The sequence below is a fragment of the Balearica regulorum genome, chromosome Z (genome assembly GCF_011004875.1).
Source record: "Balearica regulorum gibbericeps isolate bBalReg1 chromosome Z, bBalReg1.pri, whole genome shotgun sequence".
NCBI lineage: Eukaryota > Metazoa > Chordata > Aves > Gruiformes > Gruidae > Balearica > Balearica regulorum.
This window is the reverse complement of record NC_046220.1, coordinates 29,891,298-29,915,566: the sequence shown is the minus strand read 5'-3', so window position 1 is coordinate 29,915,566 and position 24,269 is coordinate 29,891,298. Positions and strand designations below refer to the sequence as shown.

General features: G+C 41.0%; 1 protein-coding gene across 1 annotated transcript; it reads left to right on the top strand.

Annotated features, from left to right (window-relative positions):
* Positions 1 to 1,773: 1,773 nt before the first annotated feature.
* Positions 1,774 to 10,414, top strand: MINAR2 (membrane integral NOTCH2 associated receptor 2). The gene is made up of 3 exons (XM_010303703.2): positions 1,774 to 1,992; positions 9,190 to 9,435; positions 10,235 to 10,414. The coding sequence occupies exons 1-3, from the start codon at positions 1,828 to 1,830 to the stop codon at positions 10,412 to 10,414; spliced, it is 591 nt and encodes a 196-aa protein (XP_010302005.1). The 5' UTR covers positions 1,774 to 1,827.
* Positions 10,415 to 24,269: the final 13,855 nt, after the last annotated feature.

Sequence of the window (24,269 nt, the reverse complement as noted above, 5' to 3'; positions counted from 1 at the left end):
GACACTTGCACAAAAAATTGTGTAGCTTCTGAGGGAGTAAAAGGAGAATGAACTGCAGAAAGTAGCCAGCTGTACACAGTCTCTCTAAACAGCATCTCGTCTTGCCTTTTTTACACACAGTGATAGACTCTGGGCTTGGGGTGGTTCTGACCTAGTGAGGTGTATTTTCTGTTCTTACGTCATGAATGACTTTGTGTCTAATGAAACAAAGTAGTGTTGGTAAGTAAATTTACACAGATGCACACCACATCTTATGCTACAGTAGCAGAGAAGAATACTGCGTTCAGAGAGACACTAGAAAGGATATATATGTCTATGAAATAAGGCACGCTTGTATATACCCAGCTCTTTTAGAACACAAATTATTACTGTCTTAGTTCTGCATAGGCAAAATAGGGGACAGCAGCTTCATGGTAGTCCCTCAGGGTACACTGTATACATCTGTTAGTGTTTCAGGCCTTCACCACACTGGGGAGAAACAGTTCTCAATGTAGCAGCAGGTTCCCCAGAAGTACGCACGTCCACTTGGAAACACGGTCACTACTGTCTCTTTTGTGGCTACTTACAAATGCTCTAATATGAATATCTACTTGAAAGGTGACAGATTAATAATTTTTAGCAGATGTGCTGTGAAATAATTGCCAATAAATACATGCAAGGAAAAATCATGCTCTTTCTAAGTAGATAAGGGTTTTAACTTTTATATATATAGCTCAAAGTATTCATTTATTACATTAGGATGTCACATTAGTAACATTTAAAAAATAGTTTACTGGTTTTACTTTCTTTTTTAATTTCAGCAGTCTTCTAGAAGGGAAATAGATCAGTCTGATTCTTTGGTCTAAGTACAAGGCTAAAATTTTTGTGATGCCCTAGTTCTCAGCAGTAGTTTGATCCAAAATAGGTTTTTCTTGATTTCAAACAATGAACTTTCAAAAACCCATCCTCTATGGCAGTGTCATAAAAAACAAAACATAACTTAGAAAAACAGAAAGGTTTGCAAAAAAGGTTGCAATAAAAACAAGGAGACTAATTTTGCCAGTTGTAAGTAATGGCCATGATTAGAAGGGGAATTTCATTAGCTGAAAGTAAAAGAACTTAAGACTTATAAAATGATGATGAAAATATCAAATCTCAGTATAAAAAAATAAAATTGAAGGGACTGAGAATATGCCGTTCAAGTCAGTAAGAGTTTTTTCCATTCACTTGAACAGGAGCAGAATCAATTTCCCTGAAAAATTCTGTTACCAATTACTTGAAACAATTTACTATTTCCCAGGGTCGAGAAGGATATACTGTGAAAGAAATCCCTGAACCTAAAGAAGTGTATGTCATAGCCATCGTGGTAAATGGTACTGACCCACACAGCACAAAGGAGCCTCTTAGTACTGCCACAGAAAAGGAGGACTTGCTTTGCACTGAGAGCTGCTTCTAATTTTCTGGGAAAAGGGCTTACTTTGAAGTATTGTAAACTTGACATTTTTGGCAGGTCACTTGAGGAAGTGCTGGTATGCATTTAAGTGTCTCATGCATCTACTCACTGGTACTCTGTTAGCTTTAATGAGCACATATGTATCTATCAAAATAGACCTTGAACTTGAAAACTTAAGCTAAGCACTTACAGAAACATGTCCTGTCTGCTCTCCACTTCTAAACAATCTTTTATCATTGGTAGATGATATAAGTGAGCCTGACACCAAACAGGGGTCAGATACAGTTTCAGGAAACTGTCGTATCCTTCTTCACATCATTAATAATAGAAGGAGCGTGCACAGCCAGGAAGCAGAAGCTGGGGCTGTTTTCATTATTACTCTACAGGACAGAAACATGGACTTCTCCGTTTTGCCAAACAACAACCATCCTGATAAATTCCTGCAACTGGAGGTGAAGTCTTTAGTGAAAAACTCTGCCTTTCTACAGGCCAGCCTGGCAAAATTCCCAGAAGCAGCTTTACCTGGTGTGCAGCAGTGGCACAACAGAGTCTATTTACAGGTAAGGTCTAAAAGAGGCTGACATCTTTCCTGATTTTTCTACCTTGTTTTTGGGATCAAGAGACAAATTACATGAGGTTGAGACTTCAGCTGTGCATTCAGCTTCCTGCATCTCTGAATCTGCGTCACTAGTACACCTGTAAGTTTTCCCACTGACATCAGTGAGGATCAGGCTCCAAGAGGAGAGTTACTCTCTTCAGGATGGTCAGCTGACTTTATTCCAGTACATTAGGCTTTCTACTGCTCATTGAAACATTTTCATAGCATTTCCCAGAAAAGCTACTGATGTCAAATACAAATTGTACTAAAGGGGTGAATGGAACACACTCTCTGAAGAAATTAAAAAAAAAAACAACCAGACTTAAATCTGAAAGCCAGGTCATATTCCTTAAACTTGATGAAAAGGCACATTAGAGAGAGCATTAGAGATTCTTGCCAGTGCCTCACAAGCTTGTATATGTCTACGTAGTTCACTGTAGCTTCCTCTTTATTTTGCCTTGTTTTTCTCATTCTACTTTGACCTTCCTGTTATATCCTGACGGACAGCTGTTGAAAGTGTGAAACACACTGACTGTATTGATCCAGGTCATTATATAGAGGTAGCAGCAGTTTCTTGGTAAAAATTTAAATATGTGCTGCCTAGTAGAGGCCCTGGAGCCAGTGGATGAGAAGTTCATGTCTGCATCAGCAGCAGTACAGCTGCATCAGCTCACAACCCTGGGCCCCACTTGCTGTTCCACAGTGCTCCTTTCCTGCTGCCCGGGGAGCCCCTTGCCTTTCTCCACCCCTAGCACGAGCGAAAGCTCCAAGGTCTGGTTCTTGTCAAGGGATGGAGACACACATAAGTGGCTGGGGGCGGGGATGGAGAAGAGTCTGCATCCTGAGAATCCTTAGGTTGGGAGTCTAATTCCTCAGAGGAATGAGTGGGAGCCTAAAAAGACATCAGCCTGGGGGAGGGGAAGAGAAAGATCTTTAAAGTCTCCCACAGCTACTTCCAGTTGCACTCTCAGACGTTTCTCCCCATCAGTTCCCCAAACCCTTTTACTCCCTCCCAGAGTGTGTTCCAGTCCTCATCCACATGTAAGAGTCCTCCCCCTCCTGACACCCACTTCCATGACCCCCTCTTACCTTTCCCAGCCTCTTCCCCACACCAGACACCATTCCCTCTGCCTACCCCAATGTCTCCAGCTTCCCCAACTCGTATAATCTTTGCTGACATTTCCCCAAGGACAGCTGGGAGGGAGGGATGCACGGTCACCCGTTGCCTCCCATGCTAAGAGCCCTGACCAAGGGAAGGAGCCTGTGGGATCCCAAACAATGGGGTATGGTGCAATGCTGGCCTTGCTCCCCACCCCTCCTAAGACCCTCTTTTGTGCAGGAGGGAGGCAGCCACACACAGAGCCTCTTCCACAGCAGGGATCCTTCTCCCCATTGTTGTTAAACATGACACACTGTCACTAAGCCAGGGCTGCAGAGCTGCGGGAGGATTAAAAATGTGTGGGCAGGCCTGTGCTTTTTCAACTTGTGCTCTGCTCATTGCCACCAGTGAGAGGGTTTTCCTGGAACTCTGTTCCCAGCACCAGGATGGCCATTTCAAAGAAAATTTCAGTGCTCACCATGTCTCCAGAAATGCAGTTTGCAATGCAGTATGTTTTATAAATGTTAAACATAGAGCACAACCTATACTAAGTGTAGTCATTAGTGCATTCAAGCTGTCCAGATAAAATTCATTGTGCCTTATTCTCTCCCTTAGGAACTCACCTCCTATTTTCTTTTGCTGACAATCAAGTAAAGGGAAAAGAACTGATGAGTTCCAGACGTTAGAATAAGCACAATGGCACAGTGAACTAATGGCGCAGGAATAACATGTTTTGCTTTAAGATGAGAGAGCTAATGGGATTAAGGGTTAGTTAATTCAGAAACGGAAATGGGAGGGGGGCAGCGAGGGAGGAGAATTCATTTCAGAACATATGTGCGTGACGTACGACTCCCAAAGTCATCAAACCTTGAGAGTAGCCTAAATTCTCTCTTCAGAAATTCATTTTAAGAAACTATTGCTACTCAGGGCTCCCCATGTAAAGTGCCTTCTCAGTGGCATGTTGGTGGTCTCTTCCAGACCTTTATTATGTGATCATTTAAATTCAAGTGCACTTAAGTGCCTATGTGTTTTCTCCACCTGTAAGTTTTTGAATTTATTTCCATTATAAAAAGCAGCTTGAGATAATGAACATATTGCTGAACAAAAAGTTGCTGCTCTTTCTCCTTATTTTCCTGTTCTGTATCAGGAAGACTGAACAGCTTCCCTGCTTAGCGTATATTTTCATCATCTACTTTGAATAAAACAAACTATAAATCAGTGCAGGCATCTTGGCCCTTGCTTGTGAAAATCAGCATAAAATGCATGAACTGTTTCTCCTGCAAATGGGTAGCTACTGACCGCTTTCTGATTGCCCTGAAAATTTCCAGTCCCACTAGACTCTCTGCCCCACAATATGGTTTAGTGCTCAACATACACCAGATTGTTAATCCCCTATAGTTGCTTCTCATAGCTGAGCTGCATGCCTCCCCTGTAGTCTACCTGGTAATTTTCTGGAATTCTCGGACTTCTCTTTCCTGTTTGTATTTCCCTTTTTTCCTACTTCTGTAAGTCAGCAGAAAGCATTTGGTCTTTGAGTACCATACTACTTCTTGTCATGCTGCTCTTGCTTAGGAATTCACAACTTCAAATAAATTTTGGCCTGCAGGTATTACTGTTATCATGCTAACTGTACTCCTAACCCCTCCTGGTCTCTTATCTGACTGAGCTCATTTCTGTGTCCTGCCTTTGATTGCTTCTCAGTGTATCAGGACAAGAGATTTGTTTTACCTAAAAGTTAGGTGCTGGGCTACAGTCACTTGTTTGCCCCCTGGCTCTTATGTGCATTACATACTTTCACTCTTTCCCTTATTCTTCCCTAGACATCTGCAACTGGCCACAATCAGAGCCAGCTGCAAGGTCGGCAGGAGCTTTGGTCCGACACCATACAGAAAATTTTATATAATGCACTCACAACCCTGCAGAACTCCATTACCCATGACAGATAAAACACTTTAAGTAAACAATTCATTAAAAGGACAGAAGTATTCTCAATGCTGCACAATTAAAATAGTCCGTATGAATATCTACTTTTCTCTAAACATTCCTGTCATTTCGGCTTAAGTGCTTATAACCATCTACTGATCTCCGTCCTATCCATGTCAGGTGGCTTCCCAGGTTCCTTTGTAGTACCTGATGTTGCCTTCTGTCTCTGACAAGCAATTCCAATCCCCTTCAGTTCCTTCGATATGAAAATTTGCATTCTCAGGAATCCTTGATGTGAGCTGTCTGCCATACTGTCTTTCATATCCGCTTACCTACCCTTGGTTATTCCTTGCCTTCCTGATTGCTTTTCCACAGCATCCCCTATAAGATCACATTTGTTCAGGAAATTCTAAAGAGCTAATAATTACTTATTCTGATAAATGAGGGGGGTTTATTGACCAAATGCCTAGCAATACCTATACAGTTGTTACAGCCATCACAGGGAAACAGAAACAGGTCTCCACATCAGAAAAATGCCCTTCCAAGAGCTGGGAGAGTCCTCCAGGGTGCATTTCAAGGCTTTTGCACAAGAGAGGGTTATAGTTTTAAACAAATTACATGCAAATATAATAATCACCCTGTTACCCACTTTCATTAGGATTGAGGAGGTTATTACAAAACAAATTCTATGTTTCTTAAAGACTCCCTTGGTTAAAACTTGTAGGCATAGCTGCCCATCAACAGTGTTTGTCACTTTTGTTAAGTATGTCTCCCAGCTGCAGCTGGAAACCATGGCTGGCCATGGGACAAGAGAAACTAACTCTCTTTGGAGGGGGGGAGTAAGGAAAAAATTGCCTTGCAGGAAGTAAATGTCCTTAAAATTTTAGGCATCTCTTTGATCTCTTCTTGCAGGTAGATAGGCTTGAGATCAAGGCCTAGCCTTAACTGTTATGTCTTGGTTTTAGTAGGGGGTCTCTCATATCACAGACCAAGGAGAGAAGAGTTAGACCCTCTGTTTCAGTGGTAACAGCAACAATAGCAGGAACAAAAGGATGGAGATAAAATATATAAAAATGTTTCTTAGCAATATAGATTAATTTATAATTTTAAATTATATATAGTAACATATCTATATGCATAATTTGCATTATGAAATAATCAGCAAGAAAAACCTGTGGAGAAAGCACATTTTGACCCAGGGATGAAACTAACATTGACTCTCTACAGATCTTCTGGCTTTTTACAGAGTCCTCGTCTGGGTCAGTTCTCTGGGTCTGTCAAAGCAGGATAAACTGTTCTCAGTGAAAAACGAGTTACAGCTTTCTTGCTTATGAGCTATATGTAGATCACACACAGTTATGTGTTTGCAGAGAGCATTTTTCATCTTGTTAAATAAGAATTTCAACAGCATATTTCAACTGCAGTTTCTCAGAGTTCTTCGTAACTATTACTGCTTTGAGGATTTGCTATTCCCTCCTTCCGTTCAGTGAATAGTAATATAAATTGCCTTCTGTTAACTCTGATTTGATCTGTTCCACCCTCATTCACACTGCCTTCACAGTGTATACCATATAAATTCCATAACACATATGGATATCTAAGTTTACAATACTTTCCTCTTCATTTGAACCTTTGTTTTATGAAGCAGAACCAAAACATAGAAGTCTGAAAACTGTTGGGAAATATTCTGAATCTTAGAAGAAAAAATATGTAGGTTTTCTATAATTATTACTAGCAGGCATATTTTTATTATCTAACCTCCTTCTGTTTCTCTGGTTCTATAAATCCATATGTTTCATGCAATCTTCTTCATATTTCTCTGTATCATTTCTTAGACATAAACCTTTTGTGTGTGTGTGTGTGTGTGTCTATGTGCTTGTGTATGTCCATCAGGCTTCTCTCCTTCCTTTTCCCTAACTAGTCTCTAGGACATACCTATTGCAGAAGTTTCATAGTTTGCCTGCACTCAAGTGTATTCTCTCCATTAGCTTGGCACTTCAATGTTTGCTCTCCAAAACTTCTGCAAACCATTTCCTACCCCAAATTCCCAGCCAGTTCTCACAGTTGCCCCTCCCATCCTATTCCCTCTTTACTTCTATTCCAGGCTACCAAAGTCTCCTGTTCTCATGCCCGTGAAAAGGAAGGTACTCCAGACAGAAGGGGCAAAAAATTTTGCCACAAAGTACTCCATGTACAAATTTTGCATCATGTCATCTGTTCCAAGTTTTGAAGCATTTTATTTAAAACAGCTTTAAAAACTGCTGTCAAGTCACAGTCTTTTCACAACATTTTAGCCTAGGGAGACCAAGCATCCCCTGGTGAGACAGCTCGCATTCTTCAACAAAACGTTCTCCAAGTTCAACTATCTAGCATGCCTAAGGGAAGCATCATTAAGGTCACTGACAAATTTTAAATAAGAAATAAAATAAATAAAATAAAATGCAGTCAGAAAGAAACAACAGTTAAAAACACCAGCTCAGCTGAAATCTGGCCAGTACAATCCAGAGGGCTTCTGTGCCAGCTGCAACTGCAATGCAAAGAGTAGTATTATCGGGGGATATGTCAAGGCTAAGGAATGACATATGGAAATTATGAACTAATAGAGACACTGGGAGGGCACTGAGGATCCACCCACTTACTAATGGTAATTACTGATGGGAAACATGCTTAGTCACTTGTGCACAAGATGCTTCCTCCTAGGTTTACTTAGACAAAGGCTATTGTTTTTGCTTCTCCCTCTTTCCTTTCAGAAGGAAACCAGTCCTCCCACTTCCTTCTACACCTGCCTGTCCCAGAACAACTCACACATGTCTATGCATCTGCACAGGCACTGAGGCATAAAGTAGGCAATGACATGTAGCAGCTGGCTTCCACTGAAAGTGGATTTACCAGCCCATGAAGGGGACAGAACATTACTCAAGCAAAAGAAGCCAACAGTTTGCTATCAGCTTAGGGACCTGCATTGGCTGATGTGGGATCTGAGCAGCTCCAGAGCCAGTGTGCAGGAAGAAGTGGGATTCCCTAGGGTCCTACCAGAAAAGTGAAAGGAGAAGCAGGATGTGCTGCTGAAGTCCATCCAGCCCATGGCCTTAATGGCTGAAGATCTCAATATAAATGAAGTATCCTGGGAAAAATGTCTTTTCATGGGAGGAGGTTTCTGAATTTGCACTGTGATGATTCTGTAGAAGCAGTCTTGAGACACGGGACAGGCATTAGCGTGATGTAAGGGCTGTGCCAGAAGCAGGTCGCTCAGGAAGCTGACACACCGAATAGAATAATTCAAAGTCTCTGGGACAGAAGGTTGTGGTGAATCAAAATGTTGAACAGCTTGATTTGGAGCATCTGATTGCATTCCTCCATGCAATTACAGATCAAAAAATACAGTAACTATCATCTTACCATCCCCTGAAGAGGCTCCTAGTGCTAAGTAGCAGCTTGTGAGCTCTCCAAAATTGTGATCCCACCAGGGATGTTGTTCCTCCTCCCTTATCCCCACATTCTAAAAGGTCCAATTTAATGATTGTTGTTGCTGGCAGGCTGGTCAGATATTTCATTACCTTTGAGTTCTGACAGTGTCCAAATTAAGGACTTTACCCTGAGTTGAATGAAGGCCCTCTGACACCCTTACATGGGTCTAGCATTCAACAACGTCAGCAGCGCTGGAAGTCACGTCCCTGCTGTCACAGGTGCAGCTCCAATCATGGCAGTCCCTTATACTCCAGTACCCCTGTGCTTCATTCTGCTTTGTGCTTACAGCTCTGCTTCTGCATCACACACCTATGGCTTTCATCAGAACTGCATCTTCTACCGCAGTGCTTCACAGCACTGTGTTGCTAAAGCAAAGGCTTTCTTTCAGCGCGCATTATAATGCCAGTTCACATTTGCAAGAGTTTAATGTTCAAATTGTACCTATGTGCTTTCCCCAAAAGGAAGAAATCTGCCCAGGGTGAACAGTCAGGCTCCCTTACTGCACTGTAGATGTTTGCCAGAATGAGAAAAAATGTTGCATGTGTAATTTTAAAAATTATTCTATTGTATTACTGGATGGATCATCCCAGATGATAATTCTGAAAGGGAACTTGTGTCATAGGTAAATGAAGATGAAAGCCAACTTCTAATCTAACTTGTGCCTTACAGAGAGAAAAGAGAAATGTCACTGAGCTGCCAGGCTTAGACTCAAATGGAGTCAGTCAAGAAATGATAGACAAAGCCCTCCGGAAACATATTACACCCATCACCCTGAAATCCACAATCAAAAGCAACCCCTTGTATAGTGACATCCAGGTGGATGATGACTGGGAGGAGAAGAAAAAGACCCCTTCCTGGACCGTGCAAGACTATGACAGACACTCACTGCACTCTAACTTGGCCAGTAACATACAGGTAGCATGCTGTTGCACTGCATTTGAGCAAAGTGAATTGCTATGAGCTGTGTGTGCATGAACCACTGCGCAGCCTGCTTGGTTCTTTCGGTGGGATTCCAAAAGTAAATATGGACATATTTTCTAGTACAGACATGGCACTAACATGAGTCTGATCATGAAAAAAGTCTATGTATTCTGTTAGACTCAAAGAGCTTCAGTTCTACAGAACACATCTGTGACTAGAGAAAGTCCTAAACTGCAGCACTCTGTGACTCAGCTTCTCCATTTATATAGAAAAGAACTATAAATGATGCACTTAAATACTATATGACTATGTTAATAACTGTTCATAACATTGTTCTGTTATCAAATAGCATACATTTTCTCAGCCTCATCCACATCACATAGGATCCTCAATCCTGTGGGTTGGCACAAATCACTTTTAGGGTTACTTTTGTGAGGTTTTTTCTGCTGTTCCCTTTTTTTGGAAAGGGACTCAGATCTGAGATTATAAATTGACATCTCTTCTTGAGAAGACAACATGATTTCTTCTGAGTTTTTTAATCACATTTCAATGGCTGGTGTCCTACATCTGGTTCCTGGCTAAAAAGCGTGGTTTTAATTTTCCCCAGTGGAACATTTGCAGCATCTGGCAAGTAGCACAACCTATGTTCAAGTGAAAGTCTCTTGTACTTGTGTTGTGATCCCTTAAATTCATTAATCATTATCTGATGATAGCCAAAATACTTCTGGCTATGTTCTAATGACTTTATGTGCAAGACAGAGGAACTGAGTTCATTTTCTGATTTTTCTTTTAGGAAAATCCTAATGATCTACAGTTCTGGATGGGGGATATTTATACTCCTGGGTATGATACCTTGTTAAAAAAGAAAGAGAGACAAAGAAAGCATTCCAAATGTCGCCGAATCATCCTGTTCATGGTACTAGCTGTTTGCATCCTGATTACCATAGTCACGCTCAGCATTTTACTTACTTAGTACAGCCAAATGATGTTGATGGGAATTTTTTCAATAAATATTTTTATTAAGCTATTCCCCTCCCTTGTTTTATCTGAATTCCAATTTTTTGTCACAAATACAATTTGTTTGACATCACTATTTTATGATGTTCCTTTTCCACATAAGAAATCGATCCTGAAAAGATATAACTGCTCCGAGCATGGCAGAATGTCTCCTTATGAGTATAATTAAAAAAGAAAATTATAAATATACTACTTCTCTTAGTGCCTTCTTCTTTTGACTAGTGATTTGGGTCAGTATATGTGGTATGGTAAATACACTATGTACATACACCCACCTGACTGTTTGTTCTAACACCTACCATCCTGTTCATCTTTTTATGACAGCTATTATTGGTATATAGAAAAGTATGGTAAAGAGGCATTCAAGATATCCCAAAGAATTCCAAACCAAAAATTTATGCATTACTTAGTGACTGAATGCATTGCTGCAATGATGCAGCACTTAATAAAAAGCTAGCCTAAATGCATAAATGTTTCCTTATACTTTTTCAGAGAAGAAAAACAAAAAATAAATTGCTGAGCTTCTATCAGAAGAATTCCCTAAGACCTGAGACAGGGTTTCTTCATGCCTGTGTCATGTTCTTTGAACATGTAGCATGTCTAGCACCCCAAAAGATAGACTGCCAATACTTTTTAATCTGCCACATCAAAAATTGGTGAAGTACTAGAGTATAAACTGGCATTAGAATACACCTTAAAAAGATTAAAGGTATATAGCCATGGTGTGAGAAAGGATCTTTGCAAATCAAAGGACCAAAATTAAATGGTAAGAGCACTTCGACAATTGAGTTCATACACCTCAGAACAATTCAGGAGAATGAAAGTATCAGCTAAGATTACAAAACAGTGAATGAACAGAGAGAGAAGAATTTAAATTTCTTCTTTCCTTTCTGAAAAATACTCTGAGTGCTGCAAACCCATTATACTCTACACTAGGGCAAGAGGCTATGAATACTATTGAGATGGGGATCTCCCTCACTCACATGAGAGAATCTCACAGATGCATGAAAACTGGAAAGTTGGGATTACACCAGATCTACATTTCTTAACACAAAAAATGCTTTGGAATAGGTCAGGCATAGGATCAAGGTAGAGGGCGTGTATTGTACCCTCTGAATTCTAGCATGTCCCCTAGTTACAGCAACTTTGCAGTGCTTTAACTCAGGTCAAGGTGGATTCACCTTCAAGTACAGTATGACAATAAAATCAGTGTGTTTAATTCCTTCCTTCCTCACCTGGTCCATGTTTGAATCTTATTTGTGTTGTAACTACTTGGGCCCTAGTCTAGCTTGTACCGTAACTGGTTTGATGACCCAAGCTAAAACAGCTTACTGCTTTAATCTGGTCACCAGTCAACAGCAAAAGTCTAGCAGCATTTTAATGAACTGGCACAAAATTAGTACCCCTATTACAAAATTGAACATTGCTACAAATATACAGGGGTACTCCGTCTCCCAGGTTGCTGGAGCTTCAGTGTGGACAGGTGTTCTTGTTTGAAAGATCAGATCCAGTCAGCTTCTGAAAGTAAGAACTTGGGAGCATTTTACAAGACTAATAGCTGACATTATGAAGCAATTGTTCACATTAAAGCAACAATACTTAACTGTTTTTTTCCAACCCAAGTACATTTGCTTTAAGTGCATTGCATACAACGCAGAGACATATTTTTGGAAAGTATTGAGGCCTGCAGGCAGGAAGCCTAAAAGCAAAAGGCTCTGTAATTTCCAGGAAAACAGCCAATAATGCGAGTTTCTTAACTGCATTGCTCTCTGAGGTTTTAGCAGTAAGGATAAAAACGTTTTCTCCATAAGCCCATTACTGGCTCTTTCAGTCTGGTTTCGCTGCTGTCATCTAGCGGAGAGTCACAGAAGAAGAAAAACGTTTCAGGCACAGAGTTGCCGGTGTGGAGTAATTTGCCTTGCCCCGCCGCCCCCCTTTATTTTTTAGGGGAGTGCCTTTTTATTTTCCTCTCGCCTCGTTGCGACGCGCGTTCCTTTGCTGACACCTCGTGGCAGAGCGCGGCCAGCGGACGGGCGGGAGGAGAGACGCCGTGCGCTCCGCGCTGCCCCGCCCTGGCGGCAGCCCGACCTCTCCTCTTAGACGTGCTTCCAGGTGTGGGTGCGTAGCGCTGCTAAAAACTGGAAACGAGCAAAAGACCCGTTCATTCTCCGCGGGAGCGTCTACCTGGCCCTTCAGAAAGGGGCCTGCTGCTACTGCAGCGCACTTGAGAGAGCATTCACAGGGGAGTAGCTCACTGCCTGAATGTGTGTTCTAGGGTGTGAGAAAATAAACAATTTGATACTTTGGGGGGAAAAAAATAACTGATTGAAAGACAAAGACCTCTCCTCAAGGGGGACCGGTGGAGCATCGGGATCCATTGTACAATGTGGTTAGTCTAAAAACAAGGAGACACCCCTTCTTTAACGTCTTGATGCAATATTAGGTTATGTCTGTTGTACAAGAATAATTTTATCTTTTGGTTGGTAAGATTGCTTTATATTGCCTCTTTAGCTGTGTAATTTTTTTTTTTTTTCATTCATTTCATTTCATTCATTAGTGACAGGAACTGAAGCAGAAACATAACGTAACACTTACAAACTACAATCAGTACTGGAGTTTCGAGAGCAGAATATTTAGTGTATTCCAAAAGTGCCTTTTAAATTGGATGAATAAAACAACTCTGCTAGGTAGTGACACTAAAATGGGACATACTTATGTGGCAAGTAATGTCTGAAATCTACAGTCATTGGTCTCTTCCTGGCCTGAGAGAAGCTTATGCATACACTTTGACTTCAATAGGATTTAAGCATGTACTTAAAGCTGAGAAAGTAGTCACATTTGGATCAGAACAGAAACAAATCTTGGTATGGGTCTCAATTTTTAATCCAATGGTAATCAGCTGTAAGGGCAGCAAAGTCTCCTGCTTAATAGTCAGTAAAAACTGTAACATGCAACAGCAGGTTGATACATCTTACCAGCACCTACTCATAAGATATAGAACAAGGATATAACTGCAGTAGAATACTACCTCTGACTGGGAAAGCTGGCATTTGCAGTCAGCTGTGGCAAGGAATTAGTTCTTAGAAACTGTACAGTTGCAACCTGGAAGCAAATAAGAGCACTTGTTCACAGATCCTGCCAACTTATAATTGTGCTGGGTGTTGCTGTATTTCACAAGTGATTTTAGAAAAATTAACTTCCTTCTCTACAGCGAATAAGGGTTAGCTTTCAAAACTACCTAAGTGATTGAACTCTCTTTTTTATTGACTTTTAGAACAACTGTTCTCCCAAATTGCTAGTGCATCTTGAAAAATTCTGATGAGGAAATTCCCAACCTTCCTCTTCCTTTGCTACATTCTTCCCTTCCCAGAAGCATCCATAAATACACAACTGAGTTCTCATGTTATTTGTTTTTAGCTTGTGAAGTTGAACATGGGCTCCTGCTTGGCTCTGGTGCTCCAACAGGCACTATTTGGGGAAATTGCAGCTGCCACTCTACTTCAGTAAAGTACAGAGCTGGCCCATAGAAAGCCCTTGCAGGGCTTGTTGCTTTAGCAGGGTACGTGTTTTTGCACTTTCCAGCTTCATTTTTTTCCTTCTGCCAATGCACTCAATAAACAAGACAAGGTCTACAAGAGGAAAAGGAGATGGAAAGAGACATTTTTGAGTTTGCCATGGGTAAAGTTACCTTGGATTTGAAAAAGGAAAATGCAGTGTGAGTTGTAAAATGTCATACATTATAAAATTCTCTGGGCAGGGCAGAAGTTACTCCTTCAGTTATGATGTTCTGTTTTGTGAGTGCTGAATTAATATTTATTTGAACAATAAAGAACCTTAACAGCGGAACCTGTGTGGATGCTAAACATCTCTGCTATCTATCACTGAAAGATCAGGAAGATCCCAACAAATTGCCGTATCCAAGGAGAGTGTCCACCAGTTAGTTCAGAGACAGAAGTTTTGAAGCAGATCAGACTACAGAATGCACTCTGAGGACCTGGTTCTGCATGGTTGTGTCTTGTAAACAGAATAATTCACTGAAATACAAATTAACAAGGATACTAGTCAGATGAACAAAGCTTCAGAGAGCCTTCCAGCACAACAAATGTGATGTTCATGTCAACTATTTTCTCATGTGATTTTACTGCTTAGAAGATGCCTCTAGATTTAAAAAAGCCAGAGCAGCAGTTACCCACTGTAACAAGCGACAGGTCTAACATAAGGGTACTATCTCTTTTTGTTGCACAAGGTAAATTTTAGAAGTTTTTAGCACACAGTATTTTAAGTGGATTATACTTTTTGGTTTAACAACAGTACTTTCCTCCTATGTACTTTCCTTTATAAAAAGTGTTCTTTGCACTATATAATTTATTAATATTTTTTTTTTTTTTAGGAATTCCCAGAAAGATTTACCTCAAATCCAGAGCATTTTTGTGATTCTTAGTTCTGCTGTGACCTTACCTGTACAGCCATAATGTGATTATTTGCTTTGCGTAGGAATGCATTAATAAATACAGGAGAGGCTTTTGTGTCTGACATCAGTTCAGACTGAAGTCTGCTCCATGCAGACTCAGGGTACCTGTGTAAGAACATGACATGTGCCATGGTTCAACTCGTTTCTCAGCAGCCTGGTGGCACTACAAACCCAGAATCATAAGTCAAATTTGACAGGCTGTTTCCAGTCTGTTGGCTGGAAGGAGAACAACAGAACAATGTCTTAGAGAAAAAACAATCTCTTCATTAAATACTTGTCTGTAAGTCTATGCATTGAAATCTACAAAAGATTTAACTTGCAAGATTCAGGGTTTGGGGGGGCATGCTATCCATCTTCCCCTCCCCTCCCTACTCTTCTCCTTCCCTTCCCTTCCCTTCCCTTCCCTTCCCTTCCCTTCCCTTCCCTTCCCTTCCCTTCCCTTCCCTTCCCTTCCCTTCCCTTCCCTTCCCTTCCCTTCCCTTCCCTTCTCCTCTTCTCTCTCCTCTCCTCTCCTCTCCTCTCCTCTCCTCTCCTCTTCTCTCTCCTCTCCTCTCCTCTCCTCTCCTCTCCTCTCCTCTCCTCTCCTCTCCTCTCCTCTCCTCTCCTCTCCTCTCCTCTCCTCTCCTCTCCTCTCCTCTCCTCTCCTCTCCTCTCCTCTCCTCTCTCTTTTGTTCCAAGTCTGATTTCTCTTTTTCACACCCTCACGTGCTTTTTTGTTTTCTGAACTGCAAGCAGGGTAACCTCTTGAGTGCTGAGGATGTAAGACAATCTGGAGTTAAAGATGTAGGAGCTGTAATTGAACAATGTTCTGTGTATGGCTAGCACTGTTAGTGGTACATTGCTAAGGGAAAGACTGTGTGCCTTATAATAGTAGCTGATGATAGGGTAAAATAAACACAGGGCCTTCAATCTTTAAATTTGGACTAGTTCTCTTTCTTTTTAATGTGCAATTTCATAAATGCTGTCTCATCTCAATGAGAAGTGAGCTGAACCAAGCATTAGTAAATTGGCAATTGTGTAATGTACATAATCAGGACCCAAAAGTGCTGTTTCATTTTTAATTTAATTTTTTTAAGGCTGTTTCTTAAGATTAACTGCACTGAATTTCAGAACCATTTGTGTTAGGTATGTGGGGAAAATGTCAACTCAGGATTCAGAAAGCTCTATTTTGCTCCGAAGACTTTTTTACTCTAAAGACTTACCACATTTTCATTGCAGCCCACAAAAACTTCCAAGATACCTGCAATGTTAAGTTGCCATATAGCAGCACAGTTTTCAGTACAATACAATGTGACAGAGCTTTTTAATCAGACTGTTTAAAAATAATAAGAAAGAGGAAAACTCCTAATTTGTTAAGATTAAGCTGAGAATGAAGAGACAGCTATGACCATTGAATCAGGCTTTGTCCCTGGTTGAAATGTGACACGGAAAGTGATCTATACTAAGTGATCTATACTGAGCCAGCCTTACCTCCATCCCTGGAAAGGTGATGGAACAGCTTATTCTAGGGGTCATCAATAAGCATGTGGAGGAAAAGAAGAGTATCGGGGTGGTCAGCACAGATTCACCAAGGGGAAGTCATGCTTGACTGATCTGTTAACCTTCTATGATGGCATGACTGGCTGGGTGGATGAGGGGAGAGCAGTAGATGTTGTCTACCTTGACTTCAGTAAGGCTTTTCACACTGTCTCCCATAACATCTTTATAGACTAGCTTAGGAATTGTGGGTTAGATGAGTGGACAGTGAGGTGGCTTGAGAACTGGCAGAGCTCAGAGGGTTGTGGTAAGCAGTGCAGAATCTATTTGGAGGCCTGTAGCTAGTGGTGTGCCCCAAGGGTCAGTATTGGGTCCCGTCTTATTCAACATACTCATCAATGACCTGGAGGAGGGGACAGAGTGTGCTCTCAGCAAGTTTGCTGGTGACACAAAACTGGGAGGAGCGGCCAATACACCAGAAGGCTGTGCTGCCATTCAGTGAGATCTGCACAAACTAGAGAGTTGAGTGGAAAGGAACCAAATGAAATTCAGCAAGGGCAAGTGTAGGGTCCTGCACCTGGGGAGGAATAACCCCATGCACCAGTACAGATTAGGGGCTGACCTGCTGGGAAGCAGCTCTGCAGAGAAGGACCTGGGAGTCCTGGTGGACAAGAAGTTAAGCATGAACCAGCACTGTGCCCTTGTGGCCAAGAAGGCCAATGGTGTCCTGAGGTGCATTAAGAACAGCGGGGCCAGCAGGTCGAGGGAGGTTATCCTCCCCTTCTATTCTGCCCTGGTGAGGCAACATCTGGAGTAGTGTGTCCAGTTCTGGGCTCCCCAGTTCAAGAAAGACAAGGAACTACTCTGTTGCTGGAGAGAGTCCAGCGGAGGGCTATGAGGATGATTGGGGACTGGAGCCTCTCTCGTGAGGAAAGGCTGAGAGAGCTAGGTCTGTTTAGCCTGGAGAAGAGAAGAGGGGATCTGATAATTATTTATAAATATCCATTGGCGCATGTCAAGAGGATGGGGCCAGACTCTTTTCGCTGGTGGCCAGCAACAGGACAAAGGGCAATGGGCAAAATTGGAACACAGGAAGTTCCATCTGAACATGAGGAAAACCTTCTTCACTTTGAGGGAGACAGAGCACTGGAACAGGCCATCTAGAGAGGTTATGGAGTCTCCTTCTCTGGAGATATTCAGAACCTGCCTGGACGTGATCCTGTGCAACCTGCTTTAGCAGGGGGGGTTGGGCTAGACGATCTCCAGAGATTCCTTCCAACCCCTACCATTCTGCCATTCTGTGATTCTGTAAAGTGCACTCTCTCTGGTATCTTCCCTCCCTATTCTAAACTGAATTCTTATGTCTTTGGTGCTGATGCATACCAGTTCACAGCCAATGATCAACCAGTTCACACATAGTCTCTTGAGTGAAAATTAATGAAAAAGATAAATATGGTGGCATTTTAAAGCAAAGAAAGATACAAGGAGTGCTCACTTGCATGCCCTCTGCCCTGCTCAGCATTATTGCTTTCCTGACACACACTTTCTGCGTTACCTCAATACCTGTTGTTATCTTGTGTCATTTTGGACCCTGGATACTTGATGACATTTTCATCCTTGTCTTCAGCAATTTGGCTTATTTTACACTTTCTGCATCTAAGGTGCCTTTTCTTTTTTTTTTCTTTAAGGCATTAAAGAATGTGCAATTAAGTCAGGTTAGTCTGTTATTGCACATAACAATGGGTGCACTGGAAATACACATAACAAGAAATTTCTTGTTTCACAGCAAAGGGCAAAGTAACCCTGATTCCTTGAATGCTTATTTACTATTACTGGTGAAATAAAGGCAAATATAGCTAATAATAGACTTGAACCAGTACCTTTCATATAAAAGTATTTTTAGATGAAGATAGCAATTATTGTTTACTGTCCATATCCCAGGAATAGGGAGGAAAGGGTTGTATCCCCATCTCAAATATTTTCCCATTGTACTGCACAGGTATGCCTTCATGTATATCTCCAGTCTTACAAAGTTTAGTTTGGTTTATTGTTGGCTTTTTTTTTTTTTTTTTCTTCCTCTCTTGCTTTTTAAAAGATTTGATCGAGGAAAATGACAGAGACTATATCTGAAATTTATCTTTCTTGCCCCAGGGGAAGATTCCCGCCTTGATCCACAGAGCACTCCACAGATCTTCTGCAGCCCCCTTCTGCTATGGCTGCCACGTATGCCATAGCAGCATGGAGGCACATGATACCACATGGCATATAAAGGGTGTTTAAATAATGGTGGAGTACAGTGATTAGTTCATCACCTCAGCCAAAGGCTGCAGTTCTGCTTAGGAGAAACCAGAAAAATTAGGAGCCATTTTTCTAGCTTACATGAGAAAGTCTGGATGCTCACAGGAAAACACTAAGAAGTATGCTCACTGGAATGGATCTGGGTTTTTCCACAGCCCCAAGAAGAACAGATCTTTATCCACTCTCTTTGTGCAAGCTTGCTAACACTTCACCCTGTGAGGAAAATAAATAAATGTTGTATTAACGATGATATTCATACATTGAAACAAAAGGCCAGTTTGGCCACATGCTGACAGTTAAAGCCTCAGGTTTTATTTTTCTTCCATGTTTTTCCTTCCTCTTGTGGCTAATGTATTTCCATGTACAAACACACACATGCATGTCATTCTGTGTTTGCATCTGAACTGAAAGCATTGCTGGCATTTGGGAGGGATTTTTATTGCTACTTTCAATGGTGAAGAAAACTGACTAACTAGACTACCTTTGAAATCCAAAAGCTTTTTTGCTTTAATCCAAGTTTTGCATAGCTACAGGTCTTGGAGACAACCAAATTCAAGATAATCCAAAAGAAAATAAGACCCATAGGCACATCAGAGGAATTTATTCATGTTTGTCTTATGATCACCTGGAATTTTAAAAGCTTCCCCTTGTGGAGGTACCTCTTTGAAAGTTGTGGCATGAGACTCTAATCTGTAAATTCTCTGCACTCTCACCCCAAGGCCACAAGCTAAACTGATGAACTAAGAATTCTGAGTCCCAGATGTTGTCTGCAATTTGTTATATGATGACATTCAACAGCAATGTAAATGACAGTTTCCCAATAAGCAAGCTTTTTTCTCACAATTTTTGCATAAAATACAAATAGCTATGTAAGCAGCAGGATTTTGCAAAGCAAATTTGCCAGACCTCACACTGCTCTGAGTTGCTAAATACATATGAGTCACAGTGAATTTCATAATGTGTCTCTTCACTATAGCCACTTAAGTTCATTCCACAGGTAAAATTCATTCCACAAGTAAAATTTATTTTGAGCTATGTTTAAATGTGTTTAGGCTTAAGAAAACTATGAACTTTCTTATTTAAAAAAAAAAAAAAAAAAAAGGTAAATTGGACATAATTTCACATCCTTTCCATAATCACAACCTTAATGCCATATTAATGATTTGGAACTGTTGCTTCTAAATGTAAACCAGTACTTTTACTTCACAGCACCTTGGAATTTTTCAAATGATACAACCCTTATAAAGCAACATTTTATGACTTCTTCTTAATTTTATGCACAAAATAAAGCTTCTATACTTTTTTTTTTCCAGATGTCTAGAATCTAATGTCCTAGTTCCATTAGCATTGTTTCTGTGCTAAAATGAATACATTCTACTGAATTTGGGTTACCATGTGCTGGTTAACTGAGTAGTCAAAATATGCCCCAAATGACTTGTTAATCAAATGAAAGGGTGGAAAGGAAATATGGGATGATTCTTTCTTTAACTGTTGGGTTCTCTTCAGCCAAATGCAGGTTTCAAACATTGCTAATCCAGTCTCCTATTCCTACTATTAGTAAGCAGTGATGGTAAAAATCATCATGTGTTATTTTATATGATGCATTTTAAAAATAGACCAACTGTTTCCTTGTAGAAGTTTGCTGAACTGATTTCATGATTGATATTTCATACACATACTTTTACTCAAACATCATATCTTTCAAATAAAAGAAAGCTTTTTTTAAATGGTTTTGAAGGTTTTTTTCTTCTTGAATGTAATTATAAAATGATAAAACACACAATTTAATTTTTCCCTTAGAAAATTCCTGATCCTTGTAGAATGTTTGTTGGTTTTTTCCCTCAAAATTCTAGATATTCTTGACAATACACTTTATATAAATTGGTTACTATTTTTCCCAAAGACACAATTATCTTGGAAAAAAACTCTGCTATCAAGAGCTCTGTACTCTTTGCACAACTTACTCCAGCTACATATGGCAGGAAATCAGCAGGTAAAAGATAATGTTTTCAAAACTCTAATGGAATTTTCAGCAAATAATTCAAAAAGCAAGTAGAGAAGCAGCTTCTTTCAAAGTCTTTTCTAACAAAGGGTGTAAAATAAAATGATGTCATAATAACTTGGTCCTGAACATTCTCCATGATGGTTTGAATTATAATGAAATGCTGCCAGAAACCATGAGACTGCAACCACAGTATTGTTTCACAAGGTGGCACAATTTCTCTTCATATTGTGCAAGTACATTTTTTTCCTCAGCTGCCAATGACGTGGTTAACATCCCAGTGTAGCTGTGAAAGAGTCTGCTTGTATTCAATCTCAGAAAGCCTAAGCAAGATAGTCTTTGCACCCAGTCCAATGGTTGTTGAAATTGAGAAGCTTTCCAGTCTCTTCAACGGGAATTTAATAATTTACGCACAGCATGTTTAAAATTGCTTTTAACTTTCAACATTATTTTTACAGACATAATTTTCTGGAGGACACCTTACACTGGGTGCACTAACCTACCTTTCTGTCTTTGTTCAGAATTTGACAACTTTTTCATACCATAATGCAGCAGACAGGACACGCTTTCTGGTATGATACTTTACTACCTGAACCCACTTGAACTAATTTGTGTAGCAGTCTTGTCTCCTGGACTTAACAATCTTACACAGGCTGAGTAGCTCTTTTCTTAAAATTTTGGCCATCACTCTGAGAAGTGATCTTGGAAAAGCAAAATACACTGTTCATCAAGCATTGCAATTGCAGTTTTAAATGATAACTGTACCTAGTAAAGCAGAGAGGTAATTTTAGTGAGAAATAAAGGAATACCATGAACAAGAAATATTTGCCTAACTTAGCTTCAGTTCTAAAAAATTCCCTCAGCTGATCAATGGCAGGCCCTTTGAACAATTCCCTTTGGAATAGGCATCTAGACACAAACATGCCTTTTAATGCATTACTTCTATGGAAATCTTTATCATAGCCAACAGGCTACTGAGAACCTAACAGAATAATCCAATTAATATCTCTTTTCAAATTTGACATAGAATTGTTAAGTCACGTGAGTTTCTGATGCCACTAATGCATGGAATGGATGTGGTCATCGCTCAGTAATCATCACCAGGTGCTGATTTGACAAAACAGAAAAAATGGTCTTCATTATATTGAGTGTCTAGATTACGATTGTATAGAAAATTATTTCGGAGCAGGGCGGGTGGAGGGGAGGAAGGGGGCAGGGGAGAAGAATCTAGAGTTACAGTTCTTCCATTTTCCAATCATATTTAAAAGCTCTCCTGTCAGCCTTTCTAATTCTGTGCATGGTTAGCTACAGAAGACAACATATTAAACTCAGAAATAACAAGCTCATAATGCTTACTTCTCATCCAGCTTTTTAGAACTATTAGTAGGATTACTAATAAACTCAGCTAGTAATAAGAACTAGAAGCTGAATTGAAACATCCGTAATCCTACCAAATTCAATGAGACTGCTTCTAAGTTGTCCTGGCTTCGCCAGGGATAGAGTTAATGATCTTCCTATCAGCTGGCATGGTGCTGTGGTTCAGATTTAGGATGAGGATAATGTTGATAACACAGTGATAGTTTGGTTGTTTCTAGGTAACATTTACACTAATTCAAGGACTTTTCAGCTTCTCATACTGCCCTGCCAGTGAGGAGGGTGGCAGTGCACTAGAAGCTGAGAGGGGACACATCTGACCCAAACTGGCCAAAGGGATATTCCATACCATATGCTGGGGATTTAGACTGTGGCTCAAGAACTAGCTGGGCATCACTGGTCTGCAGGTGGTAAGCAATTGTGCTGTGCATCACTTCCTTTGTGTACTCTTTTATGATTATTGTTATTGTTGTTATAGAATCATAGAATCATAGAATGGTTTGGGTTGGAAGGGATGTTAAAGATCATCTAGTTCCAGCCCCCCTGCCATGAGCCGGGACACCCTCCACTAGACCAGGTTGCCCAAAGCCCCATCCAACCTGCCCTTGAATGTCTCCAGGGATGGAGCATCTACAACCTCCCTGGGCAACGAGTTCCAGTGTTCCACCGTCCTCATCGTAAAAAATTTCTTCCTTCTTTCTAGTCTGCATCTACCCTCTTTTAGTTCAAAACCATTACCCCTTTTCCTGTCACTACATGCCCTTCTAAACAGTCCCTCTCCAGCTTTCCTGTAGGCCCCCTTTAGGTAGTGGAAGGTTGATATAAGGTCTTCCCAAGCATTCTCTTCTCCAGGCTGAGCAACCCCAACTCTCTCAGGAGGTCTTCATAGGAGAGGTGTGCCAGCCTGCTGTTTATCTTTGTACCCCTCCTCTGGACTCGCTCCAGTAGAATCATAGAATCATAGAATCATAGAATGGTTTGGGTTGGAAGGGACCTTAAAGATCATCCAGTTCCAACCCCCCTGCTGCACGCAGGGACACCCTCCACTAGACCACATTGCCCAAAGCCTCATCCAACCTGGTCTTAAACACTTCCAGGGATGGGGCATCCACAACCTCTCTGGGCAACCTGTTCCAGTGCCTCACCACTCTAACAGTAAAGAATTTCTTTCTAATCTAAATCGACCCTCCTTCAGCTTAAACCCATTACCCCTAGTCCTGTCACTACACTCCCTGATAAACAGTCCCTCACCATCTTTCCTGTAGGCCCCCTTCAGGTACTGGAAGGCCACAATTAGATCTCTCCAGAGCCGCCTTTTCTCCAGGCTGAACAACCCCAACTCTCTCAACCTGTCCTAACAGGAGAGGTGCTCCAGCCCTCTGATCAGCTTCGTGGCCCTCCTCTGGACTCTCTCCAACAGCTCCATGTCTCTCCTGTACTGGGGCCCCCAGAGCTGGACGCAGTACTCCAGGTGGGGTCTCACAAGAGCGGAGTAGAGGGGCAGGATCACCTCCCTCGACCTGCTGGTCACATTTCTTTTGATAACGTCGAGGATATAGTTGGCTTTCTGGGCTGCAAGTGTGCATTGCTGGCTCACATTGAGCTTTTCACCAACCTATTATTATTATTATCATTATCATTATTATTATTATGATACTTTTCTGCGATATTAAACTACCTTCATCTCAACCTGGGAGTTTTACTTTTTTTTCCCCGATTCTCTCCCCCATCCCACTGTGTGGGGGTGGGGATTGAGCGAACGGCTGTGTGGTTGTTTTAGTGGCCTACCAGGTTAAACAACAACAGTCCTTTTGGCACCCAATGTGGGGCACAATGAGTTGAGATAATGACAGATCTGATCAGAGGACATTAGAACAAAATTGTTATAAGCATTCGTTGTATAGGTAGATAGTTGCTGGTCACGATGTTGATTCCTTTGCTCTCCAAGTTGTTGCACTTGTTCCCAGAGCTGTGTTATGCAACAACTTACTTGCCATATATGTTCCCTGCTGTGCTGTTCGTAATCTCTGCACACTGGATCAAGGTTATTATTATGGTGTACTTTCTAATACTTACTCATGCTATGATATGATATACTTGTTGGTAGCGAGACTAATCTCAGCATTGCTGTCATCTTCATACTTAGGGAGGTGTCTACCAGAAACTAATAATTACACTTCTCAGAAAGCC

Bases quoted from the DNA above. Each gene is read 5' to 3' on its own strand.
- MINAR2 (XM_010303703.2), top strand. From the start codon at position 1,828: ATGGACTTCTCCGTTTTGCCAAACAACAACCATCCTGATAAATTCCTG. The intron at 1,993-9,189 runs GTAAGGTCTAAA...TGTGCCTTACAG, and splicing joins ACAACAGAGTCTATTTACAG to AGAGAAAAGAGAAATGTCAC. The intron at 9,436-10,234 runs GTAGCATGCTGT...TTTTTCTTTTAG, and splicing joins ACTTGGCCAGTAACATACAG to GAAAATCCTAATGATCTACA.